The sequence below is a fragment of the Aptenodytes patagonicus genome, chromosome 4 (genome assembly GCF_965638725.1).
Source record: "Aptenodytes patagonicus chromosome 4, bAptPat1.pri.cur, whole genome shotgun sequence".
NCBI lineage: Eukaryota > Metazoa > Chordata > Aves > Sphenisciformes > Spheniscidae > Aptenodytes > Aptenodytes patagonicus.
Window position 1 is genome coordinate 31,064,985 of NC_134952.1, and position 18,763 is coordinate 31,083,747.

Below are 18,763 nucleotides of genomic sequence, written 5' to 3' on the forward strand. Positions count from 1 at the left end.
GTCAAATATAATTAATAAATTGCACCATTTTCTCCTCAGATGGGCCAAGCAACCAAAATAACTCCATGATCCCTTAATTACTGCTCTCTTCATTGAAAACTTGCCTCTTGTTCTCATCCCAGACATATAAATGGACGTTTGTATTACCAACAACCTAGACTGTCGTAAGTGAGAGGCCAATGCCTATTTTGATAAACTAACAGTAAGTTTGACAAACTAAATGTATAAAATGCACAAATACATATTTTTTTGAATAAGAAAATTCATGATCACTTTTTCACCAAAAAGTCTGCATACATTGTGTGCAGTTTGATCAAAACCTACCGTGTCTATTTCAAGATGATGCCATGTCTGGAAAGCAATGTCTTCAACTTGAATTTTTCTAATGTATATACCATACCCAGAAGAGGTGGACGCTGCTCCAGCACCTCATTGCGTACAGTGAATGGGGCCTCAGCAGCCCAATTTAAGGGACTCCAACTGGGTTGAGGACTTGTACCATTCACATACACAAAGCCTGTTGTGAGGCTGGAGCATCAGTTTGCACAGACCCCATTTTCCAGCCTTTACACTCTTAATTAGAATTCTCTGTTCTCTTTGACCAGGTTTTCCAGAGCAGGAAAACCCAGGAGTATTGCATACCTTTCTTTACCATTTTATATTTCCAGTCCTTAAATATCGAAGAGCTGCTGAATCTAGAAAGAAGTAAACTTTCTGTCTTGTTTTTGGTGATTCTTGCAGGTTTTCCCTCAGAGTGTTGTGTTTTTGTCACCGGGGGTTGTATGGAGCATTCTGAATCTGTCAATATAATAAAATGTCATCTGCATTCAGAAAGATTGTGTGTGTTTTTTTCCTCAAGCAATATTTTCCTTATATTAGTGTGCAATTTTATTGATATTTTCACACATCCCATTATAGTAACAAATAACATAGGAGAGACCAGCTTTACACAGTAAACTCCGCTTGTCTGGTACGATGTAGGACACTGAGCACTCATTAGTATAGTGGCCATGAGACTATAATACAAAATTGTAAATATGCTTAATATTTTATCCCCACAGTTTATAATACTTAATGGTAGTGTTCCTTCAGTGCTCAGATTTCAGCTGACTTCTGTGTGCACCGTGCTTCTTCTGACAGTGCTGCCATCAGGATAACTTCTGCCTCCATTCCCAGTATCTGGTGTGACAAAGCACTGTGTAACGTTTGCTATGACACTTGAGTCTAGATTAATCAAAGGTCACTGTAAACAAAACTTGTGTCTCAGGTTGCAAGTCCTTACTTAGATCAGAAGGTCTGATTGACGTGAGATGCCAGCCCACCCCCACAAATAAGGCTATCTGCAGGGACACGCACTCATGCTTCCCGGCACCTGGTCACTAGAATTTAAACAAAGCGTGTGTAACCTATTCTTGGAAAATTCTTGTGTCTGTGAATGTCACATGCACTTGCGCTAGTGTGGGACTTCGTTCTGCAACTTTTCCTTCCCAATTGATTTTCATTTAGCATTTCAGTCTCCCAGCGGTTTGCCATAATTTTGATTTAATGCCTTCCATTAATTCTCCAGGGATGCTGGTCCGATACAGGGGGCAGGTAGAAGGCAATGCCAGCTCTAATGTCTCTTCTTGCTTCTGGACATTCCTCTCACCAAAGAAGTCCCAAAATAACTAAAATGAAATGGTTGTAGAGTTGAATGTGTCTCAAAAGACTTGTGGCTATCTCGTCTACAGCAGGCAAAGTTTATCGGTCTGCAGTGGAGGAAATGCTACAGAGCCAATCTCTTTCTTCTGGAAATTGCCTGGCTCATTGTCCTAGACCGGAGTGCTTTGAACCAGTTCTGTAAGATTTCCAGCAGCTGTTTTAGGAAATTGGAACTGGAGCTGAATCAAATCTGGGGAAAGCAGGAACAGCGTGGGATTCCCGTGGGGTGCAGCCTTCCTGAGACAGAAGTTGGGCTGTGCTGTCTCGTCCTGTGGCTGGATAAGTCACTTTCTTTTCTGCACATAGAAAGCCTTAATGCCATGAAATGGTTGATACCTAGAGCCATCTGTGTTTCACTTTTACCTTCTTTTTCTTCATGTACCTTTCCCAAACATTGAAGTATTTATAATATCTATCTATCTATCTGTTATATATATATAAAAAGATACAACAGGGCTCAGATTGAACAATAGGAGTGAGAGACACCCATACAACAGGAGAGTCTGTTCTGTGGTCCTGTCAGTGCCTGCCAGGGCTGCCTTGGTCTTGACTGCTGCAAAGCAATAACAGATGGTAGAACTGTACCCACCATGAGACTAAGAAGAATGAGTTTGATTTTGAACAACATTTGACATCCTCAAGCAATCATAAATTCAATTTATTTTACAATGGTTTGACTGCAAAATGGAACTGATGAACGTTTTTGAAAACCAGCAACACAGCTCCCTTTTACTGTAAAACTGTATAGAGGTTTTTGCAATTGCATTCCCAAATTCTTTCCTCCTAAAGCATTAGCTGTTTTACGACTTGTGTTTGTAGATCAGTTTGAGTAAAGAGTATATATATATATGGTCTTTCTTGGAAGTGAATTTAAAGAGTGTGATGCCAAACTAAGAGCACAGTGATACAAATAAGCATAGCAAAGCTGGAGCAGTCTTTGTTTGGAGATATTTTATCATTTAAGTAGATTGTCAAGGTCATTTACACTAGTAGATCCAGTCAGAAGATATTACATCTTAAATGAAGCAGTGCCAGAAGGATGTCCCTGTCACCTTCCCTCACATCTCAGAATGAAACCATCTCTTTCAAACTTTCCTAACTTCTACTTCAGACCTGGAAAGCTATTTGTAGCTGTAAGTGCTATTAATGAGATTACTCTCAGGCAGATATCACAAGCTTGGGTGCTGCACTACAAGCAAATACTTCTTTGCATGGAATATTTACAAATGACCAAGTTATTAAAAAAGAGAAAATCTTAAAGCCTCCTTCCTCCAAACATTTTCTCATCAGTGTTTGCACTTTTCATTCACTTCTAACATTTTCTTCGGTTTGGACAATGAACAGTTCTCTGCTGAAAATATCACAAAAATGTTTAAACAGAGGAACAAAGAAAGCCTGAATCATTTAAATCCAAAATAGGCACATATGATATTATTTAAACAAATCAAACCACAGGTTGCAAATGGAAATCATGAAGTAATCTTCAGAGTGCAGGACTGCTACCAGCTCCAGGTATAAGATAGCATTGGACTGTAACTATTTCTCTGATGTCATTATAACAGAAACACATTCACCATTATACATCATATTTTTCAGTGTCCCTAGGTAGCAAAGGAGTTTTCCAAACCCAATACTGCATTCAGCGTCAAGTTAAACAGAATCATGGTTATTTGAATATTTTTTCTCCCACATCAGGAATGATTATTTTGTCTCGCACCCTCACAGTCATATTGCAACTGAGCATTGGCCCAACAGATATTGGCTTCAGATTAAAGGCACCTACATGCTCTGCAGTGGGCAAGTAGTTCATTTGACATCAGCGCTGCTGATGCTGAGGGCCAATACATAGGTACAGACTATGGTTTTCATTCTCAGAGGTCCTTTGACCAAAATACAGGCAAAACACAGATTAAACAGAGACATCTGAACTAAGATGAGGGAATTCTGAAAAACGGGGACAGATGGACTATAATACGTTGAGCTTTGCCGGATGATCTGACAGCTCCTTTATCAACAAGAGGTTATCAGCAAGAAAGGGTTATTTCACTCTGTGCCCACCGTGAGGCTGGCACAGTCTCAGCTTTATTCTGCTCACACACTGACTAAGCCTGGTGAGGAAAGGAGCCACCGGAGAGGTGGTGAGGTGCCGTCCGATCTCCTGGAGCAATGACGCATGGCTGAGGTGTGCTCTCAGGTGGTCCCCGGCATGAACCTGTGAAACTTGGGGCAAGGCAGCAGCAGGAATCAGTGCTCTCACACTGGATGTGGGGACTTCTGAGGCCAGGAACCACCACCCACAGGAGCACCTCCGTTCCCAGGGAAGTGGAGTGGCAATGGGGAGACAGACATGTGGGGCTGCTTTTTTCCAGTGGGTTTGGGCTGGACCTTTAGCGAGCACAGGGCAGAGCATACTGCAGCTATCCCTAAAGATTGACCAGCAAGTCTAACCAGGAGTCCAACTGCAGGCTGCTCAGAACAGCTGAGGATTTTTAAAAATAAATAAAAGAAGAAAACATACAGAACCGGAGAAGAAAACAAGCCTCCAGCTGGCAGGATGATGATAGCTGCTACAGAAAGAAGTTTATTCATTTGCTCCTCCAAGAAGAAGAAACAGAGAGAGCCTTTGAGATGCCATTACACAAAGCACCTGTTGCAAAGGGCTGAGTAGAGATCCTTGTTAACATTGTATTTGTATTGCTGCAAGTTACTTGCTTGCATTTTTTTAAAGACCAAACTCCTGAACTGTGTAATCAAAATGCATTCTTTGCATATGTAATTAATACCGTAATTTAGGTACCCAGCTTCTGTGATCTCATGCGTAAGAGTAACTGCTCATTAAGTAATTACATGCCTACCTGGTTTTTCCAGTGCAGTACAATATATTTGGAAGTTTACAGGCAGACTTGGTGCAGAGGAATGAAACCACAAGCAGAGTCAAGGGCAGAATGACAATCTTGACACTGTGAATGGGACGCTGAAGTGGCAATCGCTTCAGGGCCCCATTATATGTCCCTTAAAAAGGAGACAACAGCGCTTTTCATTCTGCTGGAAATGTAAAGGCCAGTGTCATCTTCACACCTCCTTCTGTTATCATCTGGACTGCGCTGGGTTACTGGATAGGTACTGTTGGCATCCAGATCTTCCTCACACACTTTGGACATGAAACCATGCTTTCAGTGGAACAATTAATAATGTCAACTATAAGCCTAGGTAGAAAGAGGTCATAAAAATGTCTATGCCCCATCCTGAAGAGGTGTCTTTTGAAAAGTATGAACTTGAGACATGCAGAATTTCACTGCAGCTGAAGAAGGGCAAGCTTTTGCGTACAATGGACTGAATAGTTGCTAGGGAATGAGAAACATATCCATCTGCTCAAAGAGGGCTTTAGACAAATTATTTGCGAAATTTTACTTGGGTGAAAAGAGAATAAAATATTTGGGACAATAAAGTTATTAAAGATGTTTCCAGGCCAAGGAGCAGATTCACATTATTTTTATGGAAAAAGTTCACAATTTTGAATTATCAGGTTTTATTTTGGCTATATCAGCAAGTATGTGGACTAGGAGAATAAGTACCAAGAACATAGTAATGTAGTGAACTCTCCTGAAGAAATAAGCAAATAAAGCAGAAGAAATATTGAACACTGTTCTCCGATTCACCACTTCAAGAATAATGATGCCTAAACACAACATTTGGCAGCCTTTTGTCCTTATTTTGTGTGGGTTTCAATGATAGCTTGAAATACAGAGAAAAGGGAAGTTGGATATTTTGTCTTCTTAAAGCTCTTACCCTGGACATTCGATCAGAAAGAGAAGTGAGGTGCTGAGGCATCAAGCAAAGGAATAATAAGCTCAGTGAAGACCTTGATTAAGACGATGATTCCTACTCTGTCATCACTTCCCCTTGATGCATGAATGCTAATGTTGGCTTCGTAATTACAGTCCAAAGCAATTAGTAACATTTGCTTATTGCTTTAAGAATGCCAAATGTTAAGTGATACTGTCTGCCAGACCCCTCATCCTTGACATACGTCAGATAAACTTGCCTCTCCCCCCTGTTTAAGAGCACAGCATTCTTACCTCATCACCTGCCTGGCTGAGGCAATACAAGTCTGTCACCAAGGAACCCACAGAAGTGCTGGAATAATTACAGTACTTTGCACTTTCATACCGTCCTCCCACTGAGAATTTCCAGAGCTTCATAAACATTAGCCAAAACTGATGAATCTCCTATAATGTATGATCACTGTGATCCGTTTGCTTTAGGGGGACAGACACATGCTGGTGAAGCCTCTTCAACAAAATGATAGAGCAAATCAGCGACAGCTCCGGTAATAGATCCAGACACTCAGATCCCATATCCCACCTGCTAGATACTGGGCTGGCTGTAGCATGCAGGCTGTTACCAAAACAGCCCTATGTGAGGTCCCACACATCCCAGCAATCTTAGATATTAGAATCATAGAATCATTGAGGTTGGAAAAGACCTCTAAGATCATCGAGTCCAACCATCAACCCAACACCACCATGCCCACTAAACCATGGCCCTAAGTGCCTCATCTACACGTCTTTTAAATACCTCCAGGGATGGGGACTCCACCACTTCCCTGGGCAGCCTGTTCCAATGTTTCACCACTCTTTCAGTAAAGAAATTTTTCCTTACATCCAATCTAAACCTCCCCTGCCGCAACTTGAGGCCATTTCCTCTCATCCTATCACTTGTTACTTCGGAGAAAAGACCAACACCCACCTGGCTACAACCTCCTTTCAGGTAGTTGTAGAGAGCGATGAGGTCTCCCCTCAGCCTCCTTTTCTCCAGGCTAAACAGTCCCAGTTCCCTCAGCCGCTCCTCATCAGACTTGTTCTCCAGACCCCTCACCAGCCTCGTTGCCCTTCTCTGGACACGCTCCAGCACCTCAACTTCCTTCTTGTAGTGAGGGGCCCAAAATTGAACACAGTATTCGAGGTGCGGCCTCACCAGGGCCGAGTACAGGGGCACGATCACTTCCCTACTCCTGCTGACCACACTATTTCTGATACAGGCCAGAATGCCATTGGCCTTCTTGGCCGCCTGGGCACACTGCCAGCTCATGTTCAGCCGTCTGTCAACCAGCACCCCCAGGTCCTTCTCTGCTGGGCAGCTTTCCAGCCACTCTTCCCCAAGCCTGTAGCGCTGCATGGGGTTGTTGTGGCCGAAGTGCAGGACCCGGCACTTGTCCTTGTTGAACCTCTTGTCCTTGTTGAACCTCATACAGTTGGCCTGGGCCCATCGATCCAGCCTGTCCAGGTCCCTCTGCAGAGCCTTCCTACCCTCGAGCAGATCAACACTCCCGCCCAGCTTGGTGTCGTCTGCAAACTTACTGAGGGTGCACTCAATCCCCTCATCCAGATCATCAATAAAGATATTAAACAAGACCGGCCCCAGTACTGAGCCCTGGGGAACACCGCTCGTGACTGGCCGCCAACTGGATGTAACTCCATTCACCACAACTCTCTGGGCCCGGCCGTCCAGCCAGTTTTTGACCCAGCGCAGAGTCCACCTGTCTAAGCCGTGAGCCGCCAGCTTCTCGAGGAGAATGCTGTGGGAGACAGTGTCAAAGGCCTTGCTGAAGTCCAGGTAGACCACATCCACAGCCTTTCCCTCATCCACTAGGCGGGTCACCTGGTCATAGAAGGAGATCAGGTTGGTCAAGCAGGACCTGCCTCTCATGAACCCGTGCTGGCTGGGCCGGATCCCCTGGTTGTCCCGCTCATGCCTTGTGAGCGCCCTCAAGATGAACCGCTCCATAATCTTCCCCGGCACCGAGGTCAGGCTGACAGGCCTGTAGTTCCCCGGATCCTCCTTCCGGCCCTTCTTGTGGATGGGCGTCACATTGGCAAGCCTCCAGTCATCCGGGACCTCCCCCGTTAACCAGGACTGCTGATAAAATATTCTTGCCTGCCAGTCACTAACGACTTTCTAAAGAAAATAAGGAAAGATTGGGGTTTCTGTATTTTTTAATCACGCACAGCCCACCACATGAAAGGCATGTCAGTCATGGACATCGAGTTCCCACATGGATAGGGTCCCCTACCCCATTTTAAGTGATAACACAAGGAGAACAAAGCATTACCTTCTTCTCCAGCAGCAGAGTTTCCAACAGTCTCCGTTTCCCGGTCAGCCTGGTTGGAAACCGCGCTTCCACTTTTTGTCCTTCGAAGAACACTGAACGCCTTGTTTATTTTTTTAAAAGATCTGCTTCTTATAGTGGAGCGTTCAAAGTGTCGAGCTGCAACAGCAGGAAAAACCAAATCAATACAGTTCAGCAGTTCTGGGCTAGAACCACATCATTTCTGCAGCTGTTGGCATATGACAGGGCATAGCAGCAACGGCAAGGCTGCCTGCACTTCACCTTTGCACCTGACTCCAGCTGATACTCCAGGGCTGCACCCACCTGAATCTGGGTACAATTATCCTACCTCTGTCCCACACCCTGGAATTGCCACCTCCCCTGTCTCTTTTGCCAGCCATGCACATAAATCTCCTGCGAGCGTGGTAGCCTGGGAGAGAATAATCCTCAGTCAAGGCAGAATCAGCAGCAATCCCGTGAAAAATGCATATAAAAGGAAGAAGCACTGCCCTTCCTAAGCTATATAAGTTTGACAAAAAAAAAAAGCTGGAAGCTGTTGTTAAAAACTCTTCTTGGAAAAAAAACAGCACTACTGCCTCAAAACCCCGCAATGCTTCCAAAGCTGCCAACAACAGCCAACAGTTTCATGTCAAAAATTCAAAGATTATCAGGTGGGAGGGACCAACTAAATCACATCTTCTAACTTGGGTAAGGCAATTAAAAAAAAAAAATCGTAGTCGTTTCGAAACATGTCACTCTCTTTTCCATCCTGCTGAAGATATCTTTGTGGCTGTTACTGCTCTGTCTCTTCAAGCTCTGCATGATAGCCAAACATTGTAATCTAATAATACAGCATTCCCTCAAAGCAGACTGTGGTCTCCAAACTCAGTAAAACTGGAGGGATTTAATTTCATTCTGGTGTTCTCTTCTTGCCCCCTCCCTTTCCTCGCCTCTCTAGCCCCATGCACACAAAAGGATAGTGCTGCTCATTTTTTAGTCTTTCTTCAGCCCTTCATCCATCCTCCCAACATGCAGCTGGTACAACACAAGGCTGGATATTCACTTTGGCTTCAGAGTCCTCAAATACAAGCTTTGAACTCACCGTTAACGCTTCTAAGTCTGCCTGTGGTCAGGCCATGTTTTTCAAATATGACACTCATCAGAGCCAGATGCAGTGTCACAGGGTGAAGGATCAAGGCAAGCTTTCCTGGTGCAACTTGTCCCTGATTGGTTATTTCAGCAGAACCAGCTCCTCCGAGCCACACCTCCCTGGGAGGCTGGCAAACATCCCCCAAGCTCCCAGGGCACTTCTTAAGGTTTGTTTTCCTGCAAATACTTGGAACTGCCAAACACAGTTCCCAACAGGCCTTTGGGTAGGTGCCCATGGCATGGTCTATGGGGGTTACTTGGGCCACCATGTTTTGGTGAAGCCATTACACAGCTACACCATCTCTCTGGCACACCACACATGCCATTTGCTCTTCCAGCTGAGCTGACTTGCCTAAATAATCTTTCTTAAGACCTGCAGTTTGCATGTGTGCAGCTAGTCCATCTTCAGCTTGATGCTGCCCCTGGCCAAGCAGATTTGTTTTTCACCTCAAATCTATTGGGTCACTGAGTGCGCAATTTGACAAGCCATGTAAAATTAAAGCTTTCGCTCTCCCTTTTTTTTTTTTTTTTAAAGCCTCCAACAACATATGTTTCACAGAAAACGAACGCTGAAAGAGGCCACCAGGCTCCGAAACCATCATTTTTAGTTCTTACTTCTGTTTCGGTTGCTGCGATGCAGGTCTCCAGGGCTGCTGCCTGACTGGCTATCCTCCGAGGTGGGGCTGAAGGCTGGGTTCACCAGCCCTGGCTCGTCTGTCATTAAGGCGATGGCCGCAGCTGCAGAGAGCTCGGGGCCCACGGTGGCTACTGCTAAGCTGGAGCCATGGTCCGGAGAGCAGTCTTGGGAACGCCTCTTCCGTTCCTTAGTAAGGCCATAGTGGGATGCTCCTTTACATCTAAGGAGAAGGGAGGGAAAGGGAGACATGGTAACAAGTTGTATTTAGATGTTGCGTACTTATGGAAATTATCTGGTGCCAAGGAATCACTCAGAGTACAAACTGTGACGATCGTGGTGGCCGTTGAAATACAGACACTTAACAAGAGGGAAAAATGCCAGTCCCATCATGTTACACAGAATAAAAAAAAAGGAAAACTCTCCTCCAAATTAGCTGAATTACCACCTTACATGGAAAGACTACTGCTGGTCAAGAAAAAATAGAGTGCCACAGCCTTGCCTGTAGTCTCATGTGTATAAATAGTTACTGTGGATGCAAGAGGACAGGAATAGCAGGTAGTTAATTAAACTAGAGGCTACAGTCTATAATTTTCCCCTTGCCTCTGATCAATGAAAGAGAGCAGGGTGAGGACTGATAGCTGCACCAGGTCTGCTGGTGAAATAAAAGGCACCTTACCCAGCCCTGTGCCCTGACAAATCTTCCCGGTCACCAAGGCGGTCACACTGGGAGCACAGCGCTGTGGTCCTTCATGCAGGAGGCAGGGTCTGCCCTTCAGGTAGAGGCCAATGCAATCAATGAAGGGAGGGCTGCAGGCGGGAGTCAAACACCTGGGGACTGTGGAATTGAGTCCCCACACAGTACCTGTACAGACTATTTACTACTTGAACTGCACCTGAGGAATTGTTTTCAAATCCAGCCATGGAGATGAAGTTTCCAGCTCTGCTATTCCAGCTCATTTGAGACACTAAAATAGAGGGGTCATCACCCTGATGAAGGAAGAGGTGCAAGGGGGGGGGGGAGTCCCACAGGCCGCGCAGCCCCACCAGAGACAAGGAGGGAGCGCAGGGCTCCCACCAAATGACTGAATGCAGATCCTTAGACCTCAGACGAAGGTCCTTGGGCCAGCCTGGGACTTCAGCAGTTTGGGGAGCTCAAGGCTGGTTCTAAAATAATTCTGGAGGAAAATCCAAATCCTGAATCCTGACTCAACCTCCACAGTGACAAAATCCTCTGTTTCTGGTGGAGACATGCAAGTTCCTAGAAGAGCTGAAGATACAGTGTTGTAAGAGGCAAATTACAAGCCTGCTTTGAAACAACTTACTTGTGGTCCCAACTCTCTGCTCTAGATTCATCCTAGACAGCAAAGGCAGGATGACGCATGGCATTTCTTAAGACTTGTTAAAGAAAGTCACTTGAATGACGTTAAAGGTCACTGTTCTCTTCGTGAGTCAGCTATAAAATAACTGAAGAGACAGAGTGGCCCAAGGACACAGCACCTGTGACTTTTCTCCGGGACCACTTCTGCCCATTGCCCACCCACTAGAACCTCATTCACTACATTAAAAAAAAAAATCTGCCTTTTAATCATAATCTAATGACCTTGTCCTACTTTCAGTTACTCTTGTCTCTTTCTTCATAGCAAAGTCTAACTGATGACTTTCATAAAAGTGCCCTGTAGGACTAACTCACAGAAATAGCTGCAGAAACCCTTAGGGAGAGAAAGCTCTTCGTAATATATGGCATGCACAAAAGGCAATGCATAATACATACAGTACACAATGCTAGTGGGTTAAGTGTCAGAAAAAGAAGTAGTACACTGAACAGAGGCCTTGGAAGAGAAATGATTTATGGAAGCAGCTCCTGGGACAGAAAGATGAGATGAGGACAAGTCACAGAGCTCTCTATTATCAGCTTTGGAGCAGCAGTTTAATTTCTTTTATGGTATTGGCTTTTTATGAGAGACAACTGAATTAAAAACTTTTTAGCACTAAATTATGATTTACCATCATTTACCTCATACTGCTTCTGACAACTTCCATCTTAAAAAGGAAAAAAAGCCCCAATCCAAACTGTATCATACTGATGCAGCTGTGTAAAGGCTTTGTATATGCTTTAAGGTTTGGATGGGAATGACTGTGGCAGAAGTTTTTTCTAAAACTTTTCACCAGAAAAAGGAGGTGTCTCAAAAGAAAATACTCTTGTGGAAGAGAAGGTCGGTCAACTATTTCAAAAGACCAACAAAAAGCTATTTGGGGCACCTGTTCCAAGATGAGACTGCAACAATAATCACGTAAAACAGAAAAGAAGAGCTCTCCTGCCTCCACTGCAGCAGGCATTTTCCCATTCCTTTCCCCCCAAAAGAGGTCTGACTTCCTCATCAGCTTGAGCTGCTGGAAGCTGCACACCCCGCCAGTATCCCACACCCTGGCAGGATGCTCTCCTTTTTATTTCGTAGGGAGCAGAACCACAAAGGCCTCCCCCTCTTGCAGCCTACCTAAACTTCTCCAACACAGCGTTTTGGGAAACCAGCTCCCCAGCATCCTTGTCCTCTCCCACTTGCAGTGCGGTCACATTTACTAATCCAGCCTATAAATGCTCAACAAAATAGTTAAAAATAGCCTAAAAAGCCACCACAATGAAACATAGACAAGGAAATGGCTTCAGGGTGAATTGTTTGCTGTTCTCAAAAGACAATTTCTGCCTTACAGAGTTCCTGCAAAGATTCAGAATATAGTAAGAGATATTTCTACTCCATATTTTATTTTATTTTCCTCTGTTTTCACTATGCCAGTAAAGTTTCAGTAGTTGATATTAGGGCACCAGCCTTGTGAATGGGTCCTCAAAAGAAGATCTTTTTTTTATTTTTAGTGTGTTGCATGAAGATCAACATGAAGCTCAGAAGAGGCTCTGCCCAAAGATTCCCAGCTACACGGATTCAATCACTGCCTGGTGCCCGTCTGCACTTCACTACTAAAGCCTTCACTTTCTGTGGAAATCCTCACTCACTGCTGCTGGCTGCACTGCAGACACCCAGTTAACAGCATCGATCCAACAGCAATGAACAGAATACATTTACTTTGAATGTAGAGAGGGCTGACACAGTTTAAGATGTGGGTTACTGGAGAAGACAAGTTGTCATGATACAAAGCACAAGGCATATCTTTCTAACTCTGCCAGAAATAGTTAAAAGAGAACGAAAGCTCTTCAAGTATCAGCACTGAAGCTATTTCTTAAATGATTGTGGCAGGCATAAATGAACACAAATCAAGCCCTCTTTCTTCAGATTAACACAGTGTCCTTGAAGAAGAAAAAAAAGTCCCAAGCCCTCAAACATAATAAAATCTACAACAGCATCTCTTCACTTTCATTGTTTTCCTTATGCTGACACTGCTGTGATAACAGAAAACAGAAGAGACGACTGTCTAAGTAGAATCATATTTATAGTGTCTCAGCTACATTTTTCCATATGGTTGGATTTGGCTCCCAGAAAAGAGAGATCCATAAAACAGCTACATGCCAGTACTAATTATCTCTCTCACTGTGATTATTAATCAGTTGCCTGATTTACAGCTGGAAGAGTGGGATACCTGATTAACGTAGGCCAGTCAGAAAGCGAACCCAATGTTGTCTGGTGGCCAAGGTGAACTACAGATTTACGTTCCTTCTCAATCATGCTGGGCAGCGAGTACGTCCGTGCAGCCTTACGGTACCGAAACAATTTGAAGGCCAAAACTGAGATAAACAGACACGAATAATGTGTGTTGTATAGTTCATGCCATTAACATAGTGTCACTAGGTGCATATGGGAAACTCAGAAAATGGTTCCTTCTGTTTGCACGGCCTCTTTTATGAAGCAGAAACGTGCTGTCCTAAATACTGGCTGTATGAACTAACCACTGGGCAGTGAGAGGGCAGCGGCGGCTGCTAAAACTTCACCTGGGGCTACAATTGTGGCTGGTATCAACGCTGGTGGTCGCAGGGCAAGCCTTGCCCCGCACCCTGCTCCACACAAGAGGGAGGCTCTGCAGTCCAGTCCTCAGGTAGCATATCCCAAGTGCTGGGGCCAGGAGATCCAAAACTCCGTGGCTGCTTTAACTTGGTCCTACCGTTTGTCAAAACAAGCTTCGGTCAAACTCAAAGCCAACAGAAACATTTCCACATTATTTGCAAATTCAAATGAAAACAGTGGTTTGAAAACAGAGATGTGTATGTAAAGGCAAAACATAAACAAGGACAACTGCATGGATTTTTCACCTCACTTCTAGTGATCTAAATGAAACAAAATCACAGTCAAAAATATATGTATGTATTTATAACGTATTTGATCTTTTAAAAATGCCCTGCTTTCTATCCGTGTCACTTCACAGGCTGCCCCTCTTTCTCCCTGTCTCGCACCTGACTGCCTGGGCAGGAAAGAGGGGAAAAAAGTGAATCTAGAGAGCGACAGTGCTTGTGAGCCAGGTCTGGCACAAATAAACAGAGCAGAAGCTCTCCCTGCCCAGTTCCAGCGGTGCTTTCCCAACCTCACTTCCAGTGCACTCATATTTTGGTGCTGTTTTGCTTTAGAGCAGCAGCAGCAACGGACACATTGTCTGAGTGCAATTAAGAATAATGTATACAAAGCACTCACGATTGCCCAGCAGAAGAAAATATTGCATAAAAGGCTGATCCAAAGCTAAACCCTGATCAGGGTAGACAAGTATGTTTCAGCTATGCCCTCAGTGCAAGCAGTCTCATCCCTGTGTAATTTGGGCTTGACACAAGCCAGGATCAGAAGTACCAACAATGTGTATCACACCCCAACCTCATCACACAAACTCCCCCATCTGTTCTGGTACCCCCAAACTGATCTGTCGGAAAGGCTGATGGAGAAACTGAAGGTGACCAACAAGGAGCGTTTTGGATAACCTGGTGCTGATAACCTCACTTGTGAGACCTGGTGAGAGGCTCCCGCCACGTCTGGGAAGGAAGCGGGGATTTGAAGCAGAGAGGTTGACTCACAAGAAGGTTTTGCAATTCCTGCCCCACGGGAACCATTTGCACCATGTGTGTATCAACAGTGACTGTAGCTGAAACATAACCCAAGTATCAACCATACGGATTTCAGGCCAAACACCTAAACTTTAAAGCTTTCTGAAACTCCATCATAAGTGAATGAACTAATGTGGTCAGTTCTCAGGCAGAGATCACACCAGCTCTTCTGATCTTACTTTTGCCAACCTTGCACCAGGAACTGGAGCAAAAAAAACAAAAAAGGAGCGAGGCACCTAAACTCCAACCAAATCCCGTGTTACAGATCTAAGCTAAAAGGCAGCAAATACACAATCTCCCTTCCAGACCAACCATACCAGTGCTTAAGAGGCCAGAGACATCAACATTTTCAGCAGTGAAGGTGACTAATACCTTGCTGCTCCTTACACCCAATGATGTTGTATCATCCTTGCTCAGAAATCTGGCTTCTGTGAATCCTGGTCCTACATGCAAAATTCTTCTTTTTTGCTATATATGAAAATCAATTCTGGAACTGCGTGCTTAACAGCAATGCTTTTTCCTTGGTAATTCTGAGTTCTTGCAAGGATTGACAACTACATGAATGCTGCATATGAAAAAAGCTTCATAAATAAGTACCTGTTTTATTTTTTTAAAATGCATTTGCCTTTTCTGCTTTTTATAAAGGATTGTGTCATGTCAAGAGCATTGCTCAGGCTACTGTAATCATCAGTTATGGCTAGGAAGGTCCTGCCTACATTAAACTTTCCTCAATATTCATAAAGAAGGGGATGAGCCATCTAAAAAGCAAAGCTTAAAATCCTGGATTACAGTTTCTAACCAACATTCGCTGAAAGCCAGGTTGCAAAAACCTTGTCTAAACATGCAACTAGAAACAGGCTGTTATCTGCACCTGCACTTTAATTTCATAATGCCAGCAACATTTCTAGATGCTCACCACTGCTGTTCTGTGTACTCTGTACCCTGGCACTGATGCACTTGGGTATCCTCTCCCTGATGGTCTCCCTTAGCACAGTGTCAGAGGCTTGCCATCTTGTTTGGAAAAAAAAAAATGCTCATTTCCCACCTAACTTAAGTGGGAAATTGTCCCAGTTACTATTACTCTTTCATTTCAATAACCCTATAAACAAAAGCGTTTTAGAGACAGCTTCCTGACACCTGGGGCATCAGGGCTGGCTGGGAGGGAGGCGCAGGCCAGCAGCTTGATCCCCGCTGCCTCCGGAGGGTTGAGGATGAGTGATTCCATCCTACGCCCCCATAAACACCGCTCTTCTCCATGTCAGCATGGAGATAACTACGATAGAAGTTCAGATGAGGCAAATGGCTTCTCTGTGTAGCTGTTAGAGAGATTTTCTCATGTTGTTTACTCTCTATTGTCAACCAGAGACCTATGCTAAAGGATAAACACACAGTAGATTTAGTGGTTCTATATTTCTGCATTACTACTCTATAAATATTTATAAAGGTCCTCATAACATTTATTTCTTTAAGCTAAAGTTATTTAGCTTAAATACTTTCCCACAAGATATGAAAAACCTCTCAAATATCTATTTTTTTTTCAGTTTAATTTCTACATATCCCTGTTATGGTTTTCTTATGGTTTTTGTTTTAATGAAGCCATCGTAATTCAACAAACTCTGGAACTACCTTACTAGTAAAGCCTAAAGACATGCTGTGTCCTATCTGTAAAGGTCTGACCCCAGGGAAGTGATGTCATTTTTACAATGCTTTTGCACTATGATGCTGTCAAACAAAATGTATTTGTATATTATATAAGGAACGTGTGCAGGAGTATCTGTATACTTACACTTCCACGTCAGCTACTCTGTATGAACTTGGGTGCACCACTAGAAAAAGGACTTATAGTTCCCACAGATTAAAAAAAAAAGTTTTTCGAAGCATATGAAGAAAATATATATTGAGCGTTCTTTATAATTACTGTTAGTCATCAGCTACAGTGACGAACTCCCATTTCTGTGATTTGGTTGCTGAGAAGGAGGAGCAAGCATGGCTAGAGATTTTGGTGCAGGCCCTTGAAAGTATTTTGCACTGGTGAAGAATGGAATTGCAGTTCAGAGTTCAGTCCCCACAGTTCCCAAAACTACTGATGGACAGACAGCCGGTGCCAGACACAAACTGAACAAGCATTCAATGGAAACCAAATCCCCATTTTAAATTTGACTGCTCATACTGAGGGAAGGGAGGAATCTCCATATTTCCTACTAGTTTTCAGGAGAGTTGAAAGAACTTGGAACACATTTTTATTCTTAAATAAATTGCAGAGTTTAAACTTCATGTACGTGCTACCAAAGTATCACGTAACATGTGGTCATGTTTAAGCTTTTTTTTTCGTTCTCTTTAAAAAGCAAAAGGTTGTATTTCAACCACCATCATCAGCTTCCATTATGAAATCTTTTAAAAGGCCCATTAACCTCTATCATGGGGACAGGGAATTGGAAGAAATAGGTAAACAATACTAGTTGCCTGCAACTGTGGGCAAAAATCATGACTGGGATTCTTGTGCAATGATCCCAGTTGTTGTTGGAACTGTGTACAAATTGTTGGTCCAGATCATGTTCTCTCCCTCCCCTGACACTTCTTCCAGGCCATTACTCTGTCACTGATGATTTTGAAACTACAACCGTACTGACTTCTCTTCAAGGTTCAAGCATCGTTTCAAGTTCTAGTCTTAAACCATTACAACAAATTGCAGCTGTCTTACACATAGGGGAATGGAGCTGTAAATTGCTAGAGACAGCTGAGATGGGCAAGTCAGCATATGGGCTGGAAATGCCAACTTCTTGTATGGATTAGCGCAGCTTCTATATTGTGCCTAACACAGCCACTACTTTAGAGAAGCTAATACTCACTTTGTGGCTTCACCTCCTGCTGCCTCTTTCCCACCTGTGCCCAAGCCACCAATGCTCTGAGAATGCACAAGGGCATCAGCAGCCTTGTTCCCGCTGCTCACATAAGGCATGGCCTTGGATCGCTGCTACAGCTTCTACTTTTTCCAATGCTGCCTTTAAATGTAATGCTTGTAGAACACAAGCAGACCTCGAGCAACAAAAATGAGGAATTAACCAGGCTGAAAGACTGCAGTCAGCCTATTAATCATTATTTGCTCCTAGATTACTATAAACAAACATTTTTCATCACAGGGGAGTTACTGGCCAGAAGTACAGAACCACAGTGATCTTGTGTGATGCAAAACAACAGCAGTATTTATTTATACTGAACTTACTCAATTAAATACTGAACCTCCCCAAGAGTAAGCTAATAGTATTAAACATATCTCATGCAATCTACTCACACCAGCCGACACAAACAAGGAAAACAGAGGAGCAGCACACTATCTCTAGCTCTTGGTAGGAGCTCAGGTACTGCCACAGCAAGGAACCTATGAGTACATGGGTAGGAGAGTCAGAGCAAAATAAGAGGGAAAAACAAAACACGTGGCACTAACATTTTTGAGCTGGTGAGAGCCTGTAAACCTTGCTGATGGCTTCTAGTGCCTTTAGCATTCAACAGCTTATAATACATCATTTAAACCCACTAATCCTGTTCAAGTGCTATATTAAAGTCCTAAAGTACTAAAAGCTCCTCTTGACTTCAGCGAAGCTGGGGCTTGATTGAAAATTTACCAGGTGCTTTCATCACCTTCCAGAATTGCACCGTGTTCTACACAACGCACTTAAAATCTTCAGCTTTCCCTGCTTTTGAAGAAGAGTAAAACTGGAACATTGTTTCAAAAGAAAGTGAGAAAACATAAACTGGAAAGACGCCTGAGAGGTTTCTTCATGGAAAACTTAGGTACTTATCCATACTCTTATATTCTTTATCTACAATCGGCATGCACGAGGGAGCAATCACATGCAATGTGTGTCAGTTGGGTATTTGGAAAGTAACATAACACTTGCAATCAACAGCTGTCAGAGTCATATCTGGTTTTCAGGTCCATCCAAGACCACTCAAAGAACAGTGCTGGTACTCTCCAGGCAATCTTGACCACTGATTTTGCCTTATACTAATAAAATAACAATATAACCTTTTTACAGTAGGAATTGAGATCGTATGCAATGAGACTGCAGCAGGATCACTGAATATATTCCTCATTTAGAACCTTAACTGAAAAATGAGCCTAAGGAAATTCACA

The 18,763-nt window shown here is 43.5% G+C and overlaps 1 protein-coding gene across 5 annotated transcripts in view; it reads right to left on the bottom strand.

Moving 5' to 3' along the window:
- Positions 1–18,763, bottom strand: part of LNX1 (ligand of numb-protein X 1) — a 78,842-nt gene that overhangs the window by 27,805 nt on the left and 32,274 nt on the right. For 3 of the 5 annotated variants that reach the window (XM_076336248.1, XM_076336247.1, XM_076336250.1), the window contains 3 exons: positions 9,575–9,816; positions 7,814–7,969; positions 643–798 (listed from right to left, as the gene is read on the bottom strand). In XM_076336248.1, the coding sequence (XP_076192363.1) occupies positions 643–798; positions 7,814–7,969; positions 9,575–9,816 (554 nt within the window). The remainder of the gene's footprint in view (positions 1–642; positions 799–7,813; positions 7,970–9,574; positions 9,817–18,763) is intronic. The other 2 variants (XM_076336249.1, XM_076336252.1) reach the window with 1 other exon arrangement.